Source organism: Heteronotia binoei, chromosome 16 (assembly GCF_032191835.1).
Source record: "Heteronotia binoei isolate CCM8104 ecotype False Entrance Well chromosome 16, APGP_CSIRO_Hbin_v1, whole genome shotgun sequence".
NCBI lineage: Eukaryota > Metazoa > Chordata > Lepidosauria > Squamata > Gekkonidae > Heteronotia > Heteronotia binoei.
Window position 1 is genome coordinate 59089619 of NC_083238.1, and position 21114 is coordinate 59110732.

The 21114-nt window shown below is 43.7% G+C and overlaps 1 protein-coding gene across 1 annotated transcript in view; it reads right to left on the reverse strand.

The window, feature by feature from the left end:
• Nucleotides 1-19657, reverse strand: part of STK17B (serine/threonine kinase 17b) — a 50182-nt gene extending 30525 nt beyond the window's left edge. The window contains exons 1-2 of the mRNA XM_060257008.1: nt 19521-19657; nt 2212-2377 (exon numbers count right to left, since the gene is read on the reverse strand). Coding sequence (XP_060112991.1) covers nt 2212-2333 — 122 coding nt within the window. The 5' untranslated portion in view covers nt 2334-2377; nt 19521-19657. The remainder of the gene's footprint in view (nt 1-2211; nt 2378-19520) is intronic.
• Between the last annotated feature and the right edge of the window lie 1457 nt (nt 19658-21114).

Sequence of the window (21114 nt, forward strand, 5' to 3'; positions counted from 1 at the left end):
TTTGGAAGGGCTGGAGTCTGGAGAGAAGGTTATAGCTGGAGGAAGAGATCCCTCATCCAAAGGGGCTGGTGAGTTTTAGAAGCAGAGAAAATCTAGTCAGTTGCGTTAGGACTGCTTACTTATTTGCACCAACCTTTACTGTTCCTTTATTCACCGGTACACTAAAGGCTTCACTGCACACTTATTGTTTGAGCACTATAAATACACTGTTGCTGTTATTGTTAAACTGCCTGTGTCTTCTTGGCCATGGTTAAAAGGTATCTGTTAATAAGGAAGACACAGGGGTTGGGTGGGTGCTCTGGGCCCCACAGGCAGACCCTGACCAGAGTGGTGGCAGCCAGTAGAAGGCCCTTCCTGGTGTGTGACAAAGGTGCTACTAAACTCAAACTTTAGTATCTTACACAGTGGAACCAATATCCATGTAGGAAGCAAACCATGTGAAAGCTCTTTATTAAATAAAAAAGTGGCAGGAATTGAAGCCACGGGCAGAAAGACAGGAGAAAGCACAGCTCTCCTTAACAATCAAGTATAATGCAAGAGTTGTTTGAAGATAGTTTTCTTTTGTGGTGTTAAAATATGTTTTTATGGGCGATTAATATTTTATTTTTATTTATTTATTTATTTAGAATTTATATCCCGCCCTTCCCACGAATGGCTCAGGGCGGCTTCCAACAATAGATCCCACATAACAATAAGCAATATTTAAACATGTGAGGGAATAAACAATTAAAACAGATAAAACTCTAAAAATTAATAAATATTCAAGTATATATAAAGGAAATCTGGCAAGTTGCGTATTATATTATATGACTTAAGCTGCGTTGGGCTACTGGAATGACAATGCATACATTTTAAACTAGAGACAAGTCCAAGTGTTATATAATATACCTGAAGCTAGGAAAAAAGTTACTAAACACAAGGCACCGTGTATTTAACATGCAAGAAATCTTTACAACTGAAAAGAAGTATTTAATTCAGAATATTAGATGGCGATCCTCAGCAGAAGGAAAGAAATGATGGCCTGCTAAAATCAATCTGAAATTCAGCGCTGTACATTCCAGACTACTGTTTCTCGAACCTTGTTGCTACTCTGCATTATGGGTAGCTGGTGAGACATACCAAGAGAGGGAGCTACAGGCAAAGAGGTCCCAGGTTCGAATTTTGTCTCTGCCCTGGACTCGCTATGTGGTTTTGGACAAACCAGCTTCAGTCCATCATCTATAATATGGGAATGATAATGCTGGCTTACAGGGACATTGTAAGGATAACAAAATGGTGTGTGTGAACTGCGTAATTTAGAGAAGTTATATGCTGCCTTATTACAAAAACTCTTGGAATTGCTTTACTAGTCACAACGCACCCTGAGAAGTACTGTTACTTAAATAGTGGTCCTGTTTAAAAAAAACTGAGAACCTCTGCTCTGTCACTTAAACTTGTTACCGTCTCGACCTGTTCACGGAGTCTGAGAGGTTTGGTTTCCAGCCAGACTGACAATGTTCTCTTTCCTCACAAAAACTGGACTCCAATTGTTATAACAGCTTTATTTCTTGTCAAGCTGGAACATTTATGTATACTCTATGGCATCACATCCGCTCAGCAAGTTGTTAGAGGCTTTTTGTAAACACAATATAAATTACAGTGTCAGACACAGTTGAGGATTAAAGTGAACCCTGTATTTCAACAATGGAATCTCACAGTCTCATTCACCCTAGTAAACTGTATGCATGTAACACACTTTTAACCCAAGGCATAGCTCAAGATTGGTAGCCGTGTTAGTCTGTCTTTAGCAGGAGAAAAAAAGCAAGAGTCCAGTAGCAGCCTGAAAGACTAACAAAATCTGTGGTAACCTTGAAGCACCCGGAGGCACACTCCTTCCCCCAGCCTGCTCTTAACCAAATAAGAATCGTGCCAGCAGCAAGGGCCTGGGAAAGGGTGAGAGGCAGGAAGTGGCTTTTCTGGCTGCAGTTTGCATGCCTGGCACAGCAAAACGGCATCCACAGCTACAATGGACACCAGCGCTGTTGCTCTGAATCCTGCTGTCCTTAGGATTATATCCCGTCTTTTTGTTGCTGACCAGCCTAAGTCAGCTACTGCACTGAAATATGGTCTTGATGAATCTCATTACTAAATACATCATATTATAGATGTGGGCCTACAACAGAGATCAATAAACTTAACTAAAACCCACAGAAATCACTAGAATGCTCTTACCTCCCCAACTCTCTGGGCTCAACTTCATAGAAATTGTGGAAGTTGTCCGTCTTTATGTGCGTGTGAAGAGGCGCAGGCAGCAAGCCCGGAGGGATTTTGCTTTCTGATTTCCTCCTGGACATGGTTAATGCATGGGATAACTCTGGTACCGGTCACCAGTCTTCACCTGTAAAAGCAAATACAATAATTCCATTTATGGCTTCAGCTGAATAATTGATTCACTTAAAAAAAAACCCTTTATTTATATTGCACCTTTCTCACTGAGGCTCAAGGTGAATTACGTAACAGGAAAGCAATGCAATCGTATTGCATAAAACATCCAGTGAACAACACAACTGGACTAGGGTTACAGGATTAGCAGACCGTACAAACCACAACTGCCTAGGCAAAGCAAAGTGGAATCACAAAAATAGAAGACAATGCAGTAGAAGAATGGTTGTCAGGAGCGACTTTGGCAGGAAGTGGCTTTTCTAGCTGCAGATCGCATGTCTGACACAGCCTGGACCCCCCCCCCCTCCATTGTGTGTGTGTGTGTGTGTGTGTGGTGGGGAGGGTCTGGCAACCCTAAGTAAAAGCAAGATGAAATCTAGAATCACTGTTGTAGTGGACCACAGTCCTGTTCCACTATAAAGGCACCTTCCTGGATTGTTCCAACTGGTAGGAGATGGAGGGGACTTCGAAGGAGAAAGAGAAAGGCCTAGGCCTTGTCCCTGGCATCGCACACGAAGTGACATCATCACACCCACAATGCCCAAGAAACGTTCTGGTATTTGGGCAAAAACTCTATGATAAAACTAGCTGCTACTACAGAGTTTTCGCCCAAACACCAGAGCGTCATCTGGATGCAGCTGGTGAGATAGCATCACTTCCTGTGTGATATGGGCCACGAGGCCTACTCCTTCTCCTGGTAAGTCCCACCCTCTCCACCAGCCAGCTGATCAGTGGCTGGGGGGAGGGTCTGGCAGTGGGGGGACCCCCCTCCATTGGGGGGTGTGGTCTGGGAACCCTAAGTAAAGGCAAGATGAAACCTTGGTTGCAGTAGACCACAGTCTACTACATGGAATCATGGTTGCAGTAGACCACAGTCCTGTTCCATTATAAAAACACCTTCCTGGATTGTTCCATTCTTTTACATTTCTGTTTTGCGGATTCTGCAAAATAACAGACGTGTGGGAGCCTTTCTGACCTCCTCAGTGCCACATTTAGCAATTTAAGTCTTATTTAAAATATTTCTTTTCAGACTTCATCACTTTTGAATGCAGAGGGCTTTTAAAAAGCAAGTCAGTTTATTCAACTGAAGTCATGAGGATTGGGAATGGAAACAGAGTGCAACAAAGCCATTCCACATTCCGCTCTTTTAAAAACTCTCAGGTGAATCACATCAACCGCTTACATGATCTGTTACTTTCCCCCCCACCATTAAACTTCTGTTTAATAGGGGGGAAAGTAACATGCCATTTAAGTGGAAGACTTTAAAAACCCTCAAGTGAATAACAAGAGTTTAAATGTTAAATCATTAGCTGTTTCACTAAAATATATAACCAACCATGCGCTTCATACATTAAGTCCACTGGCTAATACTAACAGCTGAGAAGAAGCACTGGGGGTGAAGGAGGAGCATCTAAGAAGCTACAGACCAGCTAGTCTAATATAGGTACACTACAGTAAAGCCTTCTTCAAGATAGATGTGATAATGATATAGAACAGGAGTGGCCAAACTTGGTCAATGTATGAGCCACATAGAATAAATGTCAAGATGTTTGAGAGCCACAAACACGAACAACAGATATTTGACAGCTGCAAGACAGGGACAGGCAGGCAAACAGATGGGAGGAGAGAGAGGTGGAAAGAAAGGAACTTTATTTTTTGTTTATAACAATTTTATTTAGTAACATATGGTAACAATATCTATTTCTTGCAACGTTAATAACTTCTTATCTATACCATATATTACTTTCTAACCACCCCTCCCCCCGTTACTTGACCCCCGCCGGTGTTATTTACTTAAAATACTAACATTTAAAGGTACCCTTAACTAATAACAACAAAGATTAATATTCTTCTTCCTTCTAAGACTTAATCATTATCAAAAATTGTCCAATGTCCATTTATTTTCCACTCTTTTTCTACATATCTTCTAAACTTTTTCCACTCCATCTTAAAAACGTCTAAGTCATAGTCTCTTAGAATTCTTGTTAATTCGTCCATTTTACTCCATGTAATAACTTTTACAATCCAATCCCATTTTTCTGGTATTTTTTCTTGATTCCACAACTGCGCATACAGTGTCCTAGCAGCTGAAAGCAAGTACCAGATTATAGTTCTATCTTCTTTTGGAAATTTTTCCATTTGTAATCCCAACAGAAAAGTCTCTGCAACTTTCTTAAATTCGTATCCCAAGATCCTAGAAATTTCTTGTTGAATCATCTGTCAATACTTTTTTTGCTCTTTCACAAGTCCACCACATATGGTAGAAAGAACCTTCATGTTTTTTTACATTTCCAACATCTATCTGGCATCTTATTGTTCATCTCTGCCAACTTTTTAGGAGTCATATACCGTCTGTACATCATTTTAAAACAGTTCTCTTTAATACTATGACACGTCGAAAGCTTAATAGAATTCTTCCACAAATATTCCCAAGTTTCCATCTTCCTTTATAAAATTTATCAAATGTTGTTTAAGCCAAGATTCTTGTATATATTTTATAGTCATTATTTAATAATGAGATTGGTCTATAATTTTTTACACTCGTGACATCTCTATCTTCCTTTGGAATCAATGAAATAACAGCTTCCTTCCATGTATTTGGTATTTTCCCTTTTATTCTTATCATGTTCATCAATTTCTGAAGTTTCGGAATTAACTCCTCTTTGAAGGTTTTAAAAAATTTAGCTGTATATCCATCTGGCCCAGGTGCTTTTCCATTTTCATTGCATTAATTGCTGCTTCAATTTCTATTTTTTCAATTGGATTATGCAAGACTTTTCCCATATTTTCTGTTAAGGGTGCTATTTTAATGTTTTGTAAATACTCTTCCATCTTTTCTTTCTTTATTTTAACACCCTTAAATAATTTGGCATAATACTTAAAGAATTCTCTTTTTGTTCCTTCTTGATCTACCACCTCTCTTCCCTCCAACACAATTTTATTAATAATTTTACTTTCTCTCTTTTTCTCCAATTGCCAGGCCAAATATTTTCCAGGTTTATTTGCTCCCTCGAAAGATTTCTGCTGCAACCTTTTCAGGTTCCATTCCAGTTCTTTATTTAACAAATGTTTCATTTGTGTTTGTAATATTGTAATTTCCCTCATAATTTTCTTTTTCCCTGGCCTTTTTCTCAGTTCTCCTTCTTTTTTCTTTATTTCATTTTGAATGTCCAGCATCTGTTTTTCTTTTGCCCTCTTGTTTTTATTATTCAATGTAATCAATATTCCTCTCATTACTGCTTTATAAGCATCCCACACCGTCTGAAATTCTATATCTTCTTTATCGTTTATTTGGAAGAAAGCTTTAGTTTCATTTTCTAGAGATGTCACTATTTCTTTATTCTTCATTCAATCTCCATCTTCTCGACTTTTTAGACAATTTTGTAATCCACATTATTGGGTTATGATCAGCCCCTATTTTAGGTAAAATCTCTGTTTTCTTTGTTATAAGGCCTAAATCTTTAGTGCCCCACAACATGTCAATTCTGGAAGAAGTTTTATGTCTTGCTGAAAAAAAGGTATAGTCCCGCACTTCAGGATTAAATTTCCTCCATATATCCTCCAAGTTTTCTTGTTTGACCAATTAAAAAAAATACTTTGGCAATTTTCCTTCCTTATTATTTCCCCCCCCAAACCTATCCAGTGTGTTAATAATTGTTCCATTAAAGTCCCCCATTATCAAAACTTGATCATATGTCACTTCATCAAACTGTTGTATAATGTCTTTTAAAAAAGCATCCTTTGCTCCATTTGGTGCATACAGTCCCAATAACAACTTTTTTTGCATTTAATATTATTTCTACTGCTACAAATCTTCCATCTTTATCTTTAAACACTAGTTTCAGGTCCAATTCTTGTTTAATACAAAAAATCACTCCCTTTTTTTTCTGTTCAGCCAATGAATGAAATTCTAGTCCCAATTGTTTATTCCATAAAAATTTGTAATCCTTTTGTTTGATATGTACTTTTTGTAAACAAACTATATTACAATTTTGCTTTTTTAATCCAATGAAACTTTGCCTTTCTTTTTTGTGGTGAATTTAGTCCATTTACATTCCAAGATAATAATTTATGTTCTTCATAAAATCCACGCAGTTCCTGTGTGCTTGTAACTGTAATCCTTTTTCCTTGTAGCTCAAAGCTCAGACCTTCAGGTATTATCCATCTATACCTCATTTCATTGTCCCGTAATTTTTCTGTCAATTTCTTATATGCTCTTCTGTCATTTATCACTTGTCTTGGCAACTCCTTCATAATTCTTAGTCGGCTGCCTCCCACTATCAATGTCTTTTCTAAGTTTTTATTCATGATTTTTCCCACAATTTCTTTTGTCATATATCTTATAACCACATCTCTTGGTAGATTTTTTTTTTGGCATATAGTGGGTTCACTCTATACATATAGTTATACATGTTTCTAGTCCCTTCAGGATCTTCCTCCAAAAATTCTGCAATTATTTTTATTATATAGTCTTTCAAATCAGTTTCTTCATCCTCAGGTACTCCTTTCAGACGTATCTGGGGCTCCATCAATTTGCAGTCATGAACTGCCACTTTTTCTTGTATTTTTAACAAGGTGGAATCATGTATTCACTCTCCCTTCCACCTCTTACACTTTTTTTGATGTCACTACAGTTTCATTTCTGAGATCCTCTATATCTTTTTTTAGCTCTTCAATATCTTTTCTAATTTCTTTTTTGGAAGCAGTTATCATCTCCCTCATCCCTTTCATTAGCTCTTCAATATCTTTTCTAATTTCTTTTTTGGAAGCAGTTATCATCTCCCTCATCCCTTTCATTATCCTGGCTTCCATTGCATCTAATTGATCCTGCATTTTCTCCAGTGAAGCAGTCCTTGCACGGGTTTGCGTATGGTCTGACATGTAAGAACACCGAAAATTTTGACCTCACCAAATTAAATTTCAACTATCAGATTCAAAAGAGTGAGTGCTCTTTTCAATAAGCCTAATTTCGCTGTCCTCAGAGCCTCCTGGGCTCAGATATTAATTTTTAAAGTTTTTATTTTCTCCAAAATGGCGGTCAGGACTTTCTGCCTCACTTTAAAAAAATTTTCCTTTTTCCTCTAGAGGCTTCTAAAATAGTTATTAACAGTAATGTCCAATAGTATTTACCTTATAATCGTCACCTCTGTCGGCTCCACCAATTTTTAATGTCCCGAACACTTTAAAAATTTTATTTAATTTTTAGCCTCCTAGCAATGGCCGCCGATGTTTTTCTATGATATTATAGTCCTAGAGTAGGCTGGCTGCTTCAATGATTTCCCTTTTACATCCGATACTTCCTGCTTTGCTTGCCACCAAATCCCGTTTTCACTGGTAGAGAGATCTCTTGATGCTTGACGTATTTCCTGTGTTGGCTGTGGGAGCTGCAAGTCTATGACGATGGGGCTTTTTCTCCAAAACCGCAAGCAGACAAAACAATAAATTCCTTTCCACTTTTTAGCACTGTCCTTTAAATTTACAAAGTCCAAATTTCGCCCCTTCTCCCCTTCTTCTTCCAAGCTTTCTAAATTTCAATTTCCCACCTTCTGATTTTATTTTAACTTTAATTAGTCCCGGAATGAAAGATAGCCATCTGTACCTTTTCTGTAGTTATCCAGATCAACACCGGTCTTGTATAGCTTCAGATGTTTAGCAGTATCAAAGAAGATTAGGATCCTGTCAAGCGTATGTCAAATAAATGACTCTGGAAACTTCTGCAGATGATGAAATGCAACTCGTCTCCGGAGATCTCTCAAAGCCTCAAAGGAGACCCCCCACCCCGGGACTCCCTTTTAGCCAAGGTAAATCTCCTCAGTTTCCGGTGCATATCTTGGACTGATCTATGACTGAGAAAAGCAGGCAGTAGGCATTAGATTGCCTTCCACTACCCCGAACAGAAGTTCCAGCCTGCTCCCCTTCTGAGAATCAGTTCAGCTCGGCATTTTCCAATCCCAGAAGTCCCGAAAGAAAGGAACTTTAAATGCATTCTCCAAGTTGCCAGCTGGCTTAGAGAAGTGATTTAGAGACAAGTGCCTTCTGCAGGCTGGTCAACAGGGTGATGGGTGTATGCGTATACGGAACTGCAATGGAAGATCTCTTTCACTATATAATGGCATGTCCTTTATATTTAGACCTAAGAAGCATATTCCTATCTGGAATTTTAAGCCAAGTACACAACTTATCTGACAATGAAAAGTTGATTTTTTTTTTTTACTGTCGGTTACAAACCCCTTGATCTCACGCAAGGTAGCACTTTTTGCACTTGCAGCTAGAAAAGTTAGATCCAAGGGGGCTCCTAGTAATGCACCACATTGAGCTCTATAGTCCAGCATAGCTACTATGATTTTAAATATACCAACAATGTACTTATGAAATTTTGAAAGTGTACAGTTCTAACCTGAAGATTTGCTTTTTAAGTACATTTTTGAATGCAAATTTTTATACTGCAATTTTATATTGTAATGGCTAATGGCCACATACAAAAAAACTATGCTCTATCCATCTAAACAGGGCAGTGGGGGCTTCGAGAGCCACACAATATGTGTGAAAGAGCCATGTGTGGCTCCTGAGCTGTAGTTTGGCCACCCCTGATATAGAATAAGCAGCTCAACTGCATAATGTTCAAGGTTCACTACTGGCCAGTTGAACCAGAAGATACTGCTGTCGTCTACTGCTGCACTGGGGATCTGATGCTATTCAACCAAAGCAGGAAACACAGAAAGAATATGCATATTGTAAGCAATGCTGGTCCCACTGAACCTCTTTTGAGAGGCATAAAGTTTGCTAACATTCTGTCCTTTAACCACTGCCCCAAAGCCGAAGCTCATCCTAAACAGAAGACGTCTGCTGTTGTTCAGTCGCACAGTCGAGTCCGACTCTTTGCGACCCCATGGACAAAGTCACGCCAGGCCCTCCTGTCAAGGAGCACATAAAGACAGCCTTCTGTCTTTCTTCTCTGCATACATTTTTTTAAGCAGTAGTTTAAAATAGTAGAAAAGAGCAAGAGTCCAGGAGCACCTTAAAGACTAACAAAATTTGTATCAGGGTATGAACTGCCCTGAGTCATTGCACACTTCTTCAGAGACAAAGAAAGAGTAGTGAGCAATGTCTCACAAAAGCTCCTCCCTCCTCCCTGCCACAAATTTTGTTAGTCTTTAAGGTGCCACTGGACTCTTGCTCTTTTCTACTGCTACAGACAGACAAACAGGGCTCCCCAATTTAAAACAGGTTCAAAAGCTTTTACTATACATAAAAATGTTATGAAACTGTATAAAATAGTTGTATGCTTATTTTGAAGTTGCCAGTTAAGTTCCGCAGGGCCTGCAAGACCACCCTTTTTAAATTAGCTTATGAATAACTGAATTATACTGATAACGAAGAAAATCCGCCATCAGCATCAACTAGAAGAGCGTCAAGGATAGCGTTATAATATGTTTTAGTTAATTGTTTTAATCAGGTTTTTAAGGTCAATTAATGTTTAATGTTTCTAATGTAACTGTTTTATTGTTGGTGCACGATTGGTCACTGTATTGTTAGCCGCCCTGAGCCTGCTTCGGCAGGGGAGGGCGGGGTACAAATAAAATTTATTATTATTATTATTAGTAGTAGTAGTAGTAGTAGTAGTAGTAGTAGTAGTAGTAGTAGTACGATAAAACTTCAGCACTATGGTAGATTCACCACAAACCCTTCTGGAGAAAAGCAGAAGTCTTGCCCTGACGTCTGAAGTCTGTATCTTGTTAGAATCTGCCATGACTCATACTTTATGACACATTCTTATCAATCGCGTGCCATGTCACTGGCCTGGATATCTCAGGCACAGGTGCTTTTAAGTGAACTGCTGCCACTCAAGAAATTATCCACAAGATAACGCGTTTCAGGGCTTTGAAAAAGATTAGGCAGAAGGGGAAAAAATGAACTCAGCTAAGGCCAAAATGTAACCTATAGCCTATTTCAAATAGTCAAATATACTTAAAACTATTTGTATCTGTGTGACACCTTTACCTTAAAAATGAGGTCATTTTAAATAAATAATGCATATAATTTAAAAAAACCCTTTGGAAAGTGCAGTGCTATAGGGGTGCCAACATCCAGGTAGTGACAGGAGTTTTTCCACTATTACAACTGATCTCCAGAGAACAAGGATCAGTTCACCTGCAGAAAATGGCCGCTTTAGAAGGTGGAGTCTGTGGAATGACAGCACGCTGAAGCTCCTCCCTTCCTCAAACCCTGCCCTCCTCTGGCTCCACCCCCAAAATCTCTAGGTATTTCCCAACCCAGAGATGGCAATTCTATTAATGTACTGGGTCTCGACACTGCTTGGAAGTCATGTCTTTTGTTCTGGATGCCCACCTGACTCCCCCCACCCCGCACACACACACCTCAAAAAAATGAGAATCACATCTCTCCAGAATCATTGTTATTAAACTTACAAACAAGAGATATAATCGCTCACATCACACACAAAACCATTACAATGTTATTATATGCTGCAAGATTGACAGTTGCTCTTTTACGGAAAAGTGAACGAAAACCAAACATAACCCTCTGGCATAAAACAAAACAAAACAAAACAAAAACTTTGGAATTTATATATCAGGGGTGGCCAACGGTAGCTCTCCAGATGTTTTTTGCCTACAACTCCCATCAACCCCAGCCAGCATGGCTGATGGCTGATGTGAGTTGTCCATTGGCCACCCCTGTTATACATTATGAAGAAAATTACTGCAAATATAAAATCCTTATCTGATCAATCACAACCTTTGAACTGGTATGGTATCCAATATCAGAATACCTGATCTCTCAAGATGAGATTCCTGATATTATTAATAAGTTTTATCTTTATTGATTTTTTTCTTTTTGAGTGAAGGGGTTTTTTTGTGTGTGCCTATAGGTATACATACACTTATTATGTACACTTATTATTGTATATGTATAAGATGTTGTTAGCCGCCGTGAGCCTGCCTAGGCGGGGAGGGCGGGATACAAATAAAATTTTACCTTATCTTACCTTACATATATGTGTGAGTATATTATTTATTGGTTGTTTGTTATGGTCACACATGTTTGTTGCAATAATTTATCCAATTGTTAGAAGCTGATGAAAGCTGGATATAATAAAATGTTATATTAAGATGGAGCTCTTCCGCCAGGCTTTTAATTGATCCAGTGGGAGTCCCCTGAAGTCATCACTTCCCCCAGCACCTTATCAGCACAGTGCTTAAGTTATTTTGATAATTCTGTAATTTTACAGATTTTGTAATTATGATATTGTGTAGTCTGGATTTGGTTTGTTCAGTGTTTCTAGAAGGTTTTATCGTTGTAAGCCACTTAGAGCCCACTTGAAGGATAGGGCGGGGTATAAATTGAAAAATTAAATTAAATTTTAAAAAATAAAGAGAGTCAGCTGCCATGACTATTCACAGGTGGAAAAGGATAACTTCTGGATCCCCTCAGAGGTGTACCTCCCTTTGTCACTTCAAGTTTGAAGCACAAAACTGACACCACGTCTCATGGCTACGCTTTGGCTCAAAATAGGCCTTAACACAGAACAATTTCATAGACTAAGCCAAAGCATGTTTGCAAACCCAACACCCCTCTTAAATATATAACTAGAGTATAACTAGAGATTTGTAAACTTCCAGAGATCGTAAACCCCTTGCAATCCCTTTGCAAACCACTTTTTCTACAGTTCCTTACCATAATGCAGGTGAAAGCATCACTGCTTTAAAAGATGCTTCAGAATATAAAGAAATACAAACCAATGCTCTTTTTGAAGCCAATACAGTTGCAAAATAAGTGTGGGGGGGAGGGGGAGTAAAAATTCTAATAATAATCCCTGACAGATATCTAGCTAGATTTAGGTGGGTAGTTGTGTTGGTCTGAAGCTAAAGAACAAAGTTTGAGTCCTTGAAGACCCACAAAGTTCAATTCTGAATATAAGCTTTTGTGTGGATTTGAATAAATACACCTGCACATAAAAGCTTATACGCAGAATCAAACTTTGTAGGTCGAAAAGATACCACTGGACTCAAACTCTGTTCAGATATCTGGCTAATAAGCCTTCTCATAAAAAAATAAGAGAAGTCATGTTGGATCAGGCCAGTGTCCCATCCAGTCCAACACTCTGTGTCACGCACAGTGGCCAAAAAACCCAGGCACCGTCAGGTGGTCCATCAATGGGGCCAGGACACTAGAAGTCCTCACACTGCTGCCCCTCCCAAGCACCAAGAATACAGAGCATCACTTGACCCAGGCAGAGAGTGTTCCAACAATACACAGTGGCTAATAGCCACTGATGGACCTCTGCTCCATATGTTTATCCAATCCCCTCTCCACTACTGAGCTATTCACATTTTGGAAAGCACCAAGAATTTTATGAACTCCTGTGCTGCCCAGTGCTTGTTCAGGACTCTACTTCCTGGGAAGACCGAGGAGGGTCAAGAGTAACAAAAGGAAAATAAAACGGACTAAAATAGGTCCGGCCGCATACAGACTCAAGCTGGTAAGCATCATGCTTAAAACTACATCCGCTGACAAGAGCTGACTCACAAGATGCATGGGAAGGCAATTCTGCCTCTTGAATAATATAATTAAAGCTACGGTGGCTTAACCTTCAAAGTGAGATTGTGAAAGCCGATCGCTTGAGCGCTGTTAATTACTGGAACACAGAGCTTCTTAAATTACTCAGGGTTACAGATGCTGCCCAGGTACTAGATAACTAGGCAAAAATTTTAGAATGAAGACTGCAACATTAAATTTGACTATTAAAATATCTGTATCATACCTTTCCTCATAGCTCAAGGTGGCTTACAAGTCATTATTTCAAAAATAATTTAAGGAAAACAAAATATACTGCTAATCTCCTTTCCCCTGGGAGATAGTTGCAGTTTGTAGCCCACAAAAAGCCCTGGCACCTCAAAAGCACTTTGTGACTCTAGAGGAAAAGACAACTAGTTTGATAGCCAGCAAGTAACACAGAAAATGTATTGCTTTGGAAACAGCAAAAACCAGGGTCAACCAGGATGGCTCCTATGTAATAATTAGGGGCCGCAAGATAACAACGTACATCAAGTTAAATGAATGGCCCATCTAGAGCTGGATTCTAGCCTTGGGATGCCAGCTTCCAGGAATCCCCTGGAATTTCAGCTCATCTCCATACTGCAAAGATCAGTTCCCACGAAGAAAATGGATGCTTTCGAGGGCGGACTTTATGGGATTCCACCCCACTGAAGTTCCTGTCCTCTCCAGGCTTCACCCCCAAATCTCCAGGAATTTCCCAACCTGGATCTAGCAAACCTGCTCTTCCCTCCTCCACCATTGGCGGGGATGTGCGTGTGGAAACCTGGCAACCCTAGCGGCTCCGGAGTTTACCAGGCACTACACACCTTACCAGCTATTTTGGTGTCAAAACAGAACACATAGACTGCAATTATCCACAGCAATACTATGCATGGATGTGAAAATCAGACAATGAAGACGGCTGACAAGAAGAAGGAAGATTCCTTTGAAATGTGGTGTTAGAGGAGAGTTGAAATGCGGTGTTAGAGAGAGGATACCACATGGACTGCCGAAAAGACACATGAATGGGTTCTAGCTCAGATCAAGCCTGCACTCTCCCTAGAAGCTAAAATGGCTAAACTGAGCCTGTTGTACTTTGGTCACATTATGAGAAGACAAGACTCTCTGGGAAAGACAATAATGCCAGGGAAAGTGGAAGGCAGCAGGAAAAGAGGACGGCCCAACACGAGACAAAGCGACTCAATAAAAGAAGCAGCAGCTGTTTGCCAGAAGCAGGTGAGACCTGAGAATGGCTGCCAACAAGAGGACGTTTTGGAGGATATTCATTCACAGTGTCACAAGTCAGAAGCGACTTGACAGCACTGAACACCCACAATCCTGTGAACCCAAAGTGACTTACACAGCTCAGACTCATGTATGTTGTTGTCCCCCTCATCCATTCTATTCTTACAAGCAAAGCAGGTCTTCCCAGGCCTACTAGGGATCCCTTTAAGCTTTAAAAGTTTTCACACCCTGGAGCTTTTCAGAGCATGTTAGCAGCAGGGCCTTTACAGAGGTGGCACCCAGGCTGTGGCATAATATCCAAGGTGGTGGTATAAGCTCTCCCTATAATAGAGGGATGCATCTCTTAGGCTACATTTAAGAAGATCTCCAGGAATGAACTCAGTGCTGCGTAGTCTGAGGACAGGATGATGATGATCCAGGACACTCAGATTCAAATCCCTACTCTGCCAAGGAAACTCACTGGGTGACCTGGGCCAGTCACACACACACCGCCTTACCAACTGTACAGGGTTGTTGTGAGCATAAAATAGAAGAGAGAAGACTGATGAAAACCACTTTGGGGGGAAAGGTGGGGTATCAATAAAGCAGAAATCAAGTTTAAAAACATATTTCATGTAGTCATTGGATTAAGTGCTGTGATATAAACTGAGTGAAGCAGAAGTCAGCAGATGTTGCAATTTTTCCTGTTCTTTCTGTCTTGTTCTGTGTTGTTATTGTTCTCAGGATATTTTTTGTCATTGTAAGGCACTTTGTTCTTGTGGAAAAGCAACACTGAAAAAAACATTTAACTGGAAATGCCAGAGATTCCATAAGTACAGGCCTTGAGTTAAAAGCATGTGTGATCTCTTGCTCTCTCTCACACACTTGAATTAGCCCTAAAATAATTTCATAGCAATACATTCCATAACTAGAACATGTTATATATGAATTGTGAGTGTAAGGTATAATCAAATTTTAAAAAATTAAATTTTGCAAATTAGTATCTGTTGTCACTCAAGCTCCTAAACCAGTGGTGGGCCAAACTTGCTTAATGTAAGAGCCACACAGAATAAACCTCAGATGTTTGAGAGACGGCAGGCAGGAAGCAAATAGATGGGGGAGGGGAGAGGTGGAAAGAAAGCAACTCTCACCTTAAATGCATTTTCCAAGCTGCTGGCTGGCTTGGAGAAGTGATTTAAAGACAGAAACGCCTTCTCCAAGCTGGCTGATGGGGGGGGGGGCACCTTCAAGAGCCACGCAATATGTGCAAAAGAGCTACATGTGGCTCCTGAGCCACAGTTTGGCCACCCCTGTCTTGCACTGATGGGATACTAGGGAAGAAAGAAACAAAAACTAGAGTACGGGGGAGAGAGAGGGCACAAAGAAATGAAACACTATGGAAAACCTAAACCGCTATCCACCTTCATGTTAGAAGATCAACAAAAGTCTACATCCAGAATGTTGGTCTTAAAGGTGCCCCTGGACTCAAACTTTGTTCTGCTGCTTCAGACCAACACAGCTAGCCATACAAGAGACATGAGGGAGTAGAAAGGAGAAGAGAAGAGAAGAGACTCACAGTGCAATGCTAAGAACACTTTTCCAGGGAGTAAACCTCACTCTGTAGACTTCAGTCGCATTCTGAATAGGCCTACGAGTGATGTCAGTATGGAAAAGTCCCTCCATCAGATACAAAAAGTGAAGGGAGGATGCTCTGAGGGCTGTTCTCTTGCCTTGAGTTGAACAGCTTTTTGCAGACACATGACACACAAACGTGACGGCCAAGTATTTATTTCAGGACGTGTGACATAAGAGAGAGCAACAGCATTTATTAGTCACTTAATATGTATTTATACGGACATCCCCTACACTCCAGGCAAAAACTTCTTTTGGCTCGAGTCCTCCCCAACCCCAAGCAGAAGGCTGAGCGTGTGCAGCCACGGATCGGGACGCAAAAGAGGACTGCAACTCTCTTGCAGTCAAACCAGAAGGAAGGAAGGGGGTGACCTGAGAGAAGAGGCACCGGGATGCTCTATGGCCAATCTTAGTTTGCCTTAGTACATCATAAGCAATATAACCATAAAATGAAGCCCAATGCTCAATAACACAATATACTTAAAAACACTAAAACATGAAAAATATAAACTCAGTTTAATATTAACAGACGTGAGTTTTTTTTGCACGGGGTTTGGCTGGGGGAAGAGAAGCAGTGCAGCAAGTGGTTTCCTTAAAACCAGAGCAAAATCCAGAAGCCGGCTGTTTCCTCTAGTTGGCCTCTCCCTCAGCCTCACCTACTTCACAAGGTCCTTGTGAGGATACAACGATGGAAAGAGAACCACCCAGGCTGCTCCTGAGTTCCTTGGAGGAAGGAAAAGGAAAGGTCCCCTGAGCAAAAACCAGTCATTTCCGACTCTGGGGTGACGTTACTTTCACAACGTTTTCATGGCAAACTTTTTACAGGGTGGTTTGCCATTGCCTTCCTCAGTCATCTACACTTTCCCCCCAGCAAGCTGGGCACTCATTTTACCAACCTCGGAAAGATGGAAGGCTGAGTCAACCTGGAGCCGGCTACCTGAAAACCCAGCTTCCACTGGGATCAAACTCAGGTCATGAGCAGAACTTAGGACTGCAGTACTGCAGCTTTAACACTCTGCGCCATGGGGCTCGCCTTGGAGGAACATCAGGGTAAAAACCCTCTAGATGGTAACATTCAGATAACTTTGAGAACTCATGAAAACAAAACCTGGATGTATTGTGTGTGTGTGCTCCGGACAGATAGCAACTGATTTACTGAGGAACCCACAAAACCCAACAAATGTATTTACTCAAATGCAAGACTTGTTTTTCCCCAAAGGAGACCATGGTGGTGGTGGGGTTATCTTGCACTGCCATACAAATTACAGTTATACACAGTAACTTCTTGTGTACCTAGCTTTTTCAGGAGGCAGATCCTCCTCCTTTTAAGTAACAAAAGTAGTTTTGCACACAAACACACAACGTCCAACCACAGCAGGCAACGATCCATCTCTCACTCTTTATTTCCTCTCCTCCCTTGCCCAACCTCTGGGGATCTCAAGGCAGCAACCCGGGCTCCCCCCTCCAGCACCCCCAACAATAACACCCACCCTGTGAGGTGGGCCAGGACAAGCAACTGGCCCAGGCCACCTAAACAATAGATCGGTACAGAAGTTTTGGATCTTCTGACATACGATTGCCACCATCCAGGTGGGGCCCAGTAAATCAATTGCATTTAAGCCACTGATTATGAAAATCAGCCCCCCTGGAGAAAATATGGATGCTTTGGAGGGCACACTCTACGGCAGGGGTGGCCAACGGTAGCTCTCCATATTATTTTTGCCTACAACTCCCATCAGCCCCAGTCAGCACGGCCAATGGCTGGGGCTGATGGGAGTTGTAGGGAAAAACATCTGGAGAGCTACCGTTGGCCATCCCTGCTCTACTGCACCATACTCCACTGAAGTCCCTGCCCTCCCCCATCTCCAGGAGCTTCCCAACCCAGATCTGGCAACCTGACCCTTCCATCCCCCATCAGTAGGAGGAGGGACGGTGGCTCAGTGGTAGAGCATCTGCTTGGGAAGCAGAAGGTCCCAGGTTCAATCCCTGGCATCTCCAAAAAAGGGTCCAGGCAAATAGGTGTGAAAAACCTCAGCTTGAGACCCTGGAGAGCCGCTGCCAGTCTGAGAAGACAATACTGACTTTGATGGACCAAGGGTCTGATTCAGTATAAGGTAGCTTCATATGTTCATAGTAGCGGTGGGGGGGGGGGAGGGGGAGAGACACCTGGCAACCCTAATGAAAGTATCTGCTGCGTCTGTATCATGGGGCTTTAGCTGTCCCTCACCAAAGCCAGTACTGGGATAAAAGTTGCTGGGAGGGATGCCAACCTCCAGGTGGGACCTGGGGATCCCCTGGAGTTACAGCTACAGAGATCAGGTACCCCTGGGGCAAATGGCTGCTTTGGAGGGGGGACTCTATTGCATTGCGCCCAACTGAGGTCCCTGCCCTCCCCAGGCTCCATGGCAGTAGGAGGGGGGCTGGCAATCCTATCCGTTCCCCTGGAGAAAAGGGCTGCTTTGGGGGGGTGGGCTCAGGGGCATCGTCCCCCACTGCGGTCCCCGTTCTCTGCCCCCAAATCTCCAGGATTCTCCCTACCTGGATCTGGCAACCCTACCCCCCTCTGAGGGCAGGAGGAGGGGACCTGGTTACCCTCTCCATCCCCCTGGAGAAAAGGGCGGTTTTGGGAGGTGGGCTCAGGGGCATCGTCCCCCACTGAGGTCCCTGCCCTCTGCCCCCAAATCTCCAAGAGTTCCCCTACCTGGATCTGGCAACCCTATCCCCTTCTGAGGGCAGGAGGGGTGGGGGAGCTAGCTACCCTCTCAATTCCCCTGGAAGAAATGGATTCTTGGGGCGGGGGGAGACTCTGACATTGTGCCCCTCTGAGGTCCCTCCCCAGGCTCGTCTCCCAAACCTCCAGTAGTCTCCCGGCCTGGATCTGGCAACCCCATCTCCCTCCATCCCCCTCTGAGGGCAGGAGGGGCAATCCTATCAGTTCCCCTGGAGGAAAGGGCAGCCTTGTGGGGGAAGAGACTCTGGGCATCGTCCTCCATTGAGATCCCTGTTCTCTGCCCCCAAATCCCCAGGAGTCTCCCGGCCTGGATCTGGCAACCCCATCTCCCTCCATCCCCCTCTGAGGGCAGGAGGGGCAATCCTATCAGTTCCCCTGGAGGAAAGGGCTGCCTTGTGGGGGAAGAGACTCTGGGCATCGTCCTCCATTGAGATCCCTGTTCTCTGCCCCCAAATCCCCAGTAGTCTCCCGGCCTGGATCTGGCAACCCCATCTCCCTCCATCCCCCTCTGAGGGCAGGAGGGGCAATCCTATCAGTTCCCCTGGAGGAAAGGGCTGCCTTGTGGGGGGGGGGGGGAGACTCTGGGGCATCGTCCTCCATTGAGATCCCTGTTCTCTGCCCCCAAATCCCCAGGAGTCTCCCTACCTGGATCTAGCAACCCTACCCCCCTAATAGCAGGGGGGGGGACACTGGGCAACCCTCCCAATCCCCCTGGAGAGAAGAGCCTCTGGGGCACTGGACCCCACCGAGGTCCCCGCCCTCCCCCAAGTCCCCGGGAGTCTCCCGGCCTGGATCTGGCAACCCCACTCCCCGCCCGAGGCTGCGGGCAAGGCCAGGCTGTTTCCGAAACCTCCAGGGGGCGCTGCCGTGAGCCCCTCCCCCTGACAGGCTGCTGACAGCAGGTGGGGGGAAGGAGATGGCCCCAGCCCTCCCTCCCTCCCTCCCCGCCACTCACCGCGGCCTCCGAGCTGCTCCCTCCGCCGGCTTTCCGAAGCCCGGACGTCGTCTTTCCCCTCAGGCCGGCCTCCCAGTCCATGCGCCGTCCCGTCCAGTCCCTTCCCTTCCCTTCCCTCGCGGGGCCAACCGCCGCGCCGCGCGCTCGCCAACCCCCTCACCAGCCGTTTGAAAAGACGCGAAGCCGGTTGGTGCTGCCCCGCCAGCGCCGGCCGCCTGGCTCCTCCCCCCCGTGAAGTCCTTCAGCCAATCCGCGCCGAGCTTCCCTCTGAAGCGGGGGAACACACCCCGCCTCCTTTTTCTCCGAGAGAAGTGACAGGCTCTAAGCCAATCGTTGGTGGGGATCGGGCACAGGAGGGTGGGGAGAGATGGGACTAGGCTTGGTGGCACCCTCTTCAGCCAATCGTTTGTGGGGCTCGAGCAAATGGGTGGGTTGAGAGGGAGGGTGGGACTAGGCTTGGTGGCACTCTCTTCAGCCAATCGTTTGTGGGGATGGAACACAGGGGGGTGGGGAGAAAGCGGGCTAGACTTTGTGGCACCCTCTTCAGCCAATCGTTTGTGGGGACCGAGAGCGGGGGGTGGGGATGGGGGGGTGGGCTAACCGTAGCGGAACAATCTCAGCCAATAGTTTGTGGGGATCGAGCACGGAGGGGGTGGGGAAAGGGGGGGGGTCAGCCGCGGTGGCACAATCTCAACCAATCGTTGGTAAGAAGAAAAAAAAGGTGGGAGAGGGAAAGAGGCGTGTGCGGCCGAAGCTGTCAAAAAGAAGAAGGGAAGCGGCTAGGGGGCGGGGCTTAAGCGCCTGAGGTAAAATCGTGTGAGGGGAGGAGAGCCTTTTTCTCTCTCTCTGAGGCGGCAGGACGAAGTCGAAGTCCAGTCGGGCCGCCTTAAAGACCCGCAGAGTTTGGTTCTGGGTCCAAGCTTTCGTGTGTATGCGAAGAAGCGTGAGGGCACACACGAAGCCTTAGATCCAAAACCAAAATTTATTTTTTTCCCCCTCGATTTATATCCCGCCCTATCCCGCAAGCGGGCTCAGGGCGGCTTACAACAGTAAAACAACATATTATTTTTTTTAAAAAAAACAAACACATATCAAGATTAAAACTTGGTGGGTCTTCAAGGGGGCTGACTGGACTCAAACGTTCTTTTATTATCTGTATGCAAATTTGCTGCTATTCAGAGGTCTTTAAAAAAAGGTAAAGATAGTCCCCTGTGCAGCCACCAGTCGTTTCCAATTCTGGGGTGACATATGAACATTTGAAGCTGCCTTCTACTGAATCAGACCCTCCTAGGTCCATCAAAGTCAGTGTTGTCTACTCAGACTGGCAGCCGCTCTCCAGGGTCTCCTGCTGAGGTTTTTCATACCCTCTTGCCTGGACCCTTTTGAGTTGGAGATGCCGGGGATTGAACCTGGGACCTTCTGCTTCCCAAGCAGATGCTCTAACACTGAGCCACAGCCCTATTCATGGTGCTCCAGGGTCTCCTGCTGAGGTTTTTCACACCCTCTTGCCTGGGCCCTTTTTAGTTGGAGATGCCGGGGATTGAACCTGGGACCTTCTGCTTCCCAAGCAGATGCTCTACCACTGAGCCACCGC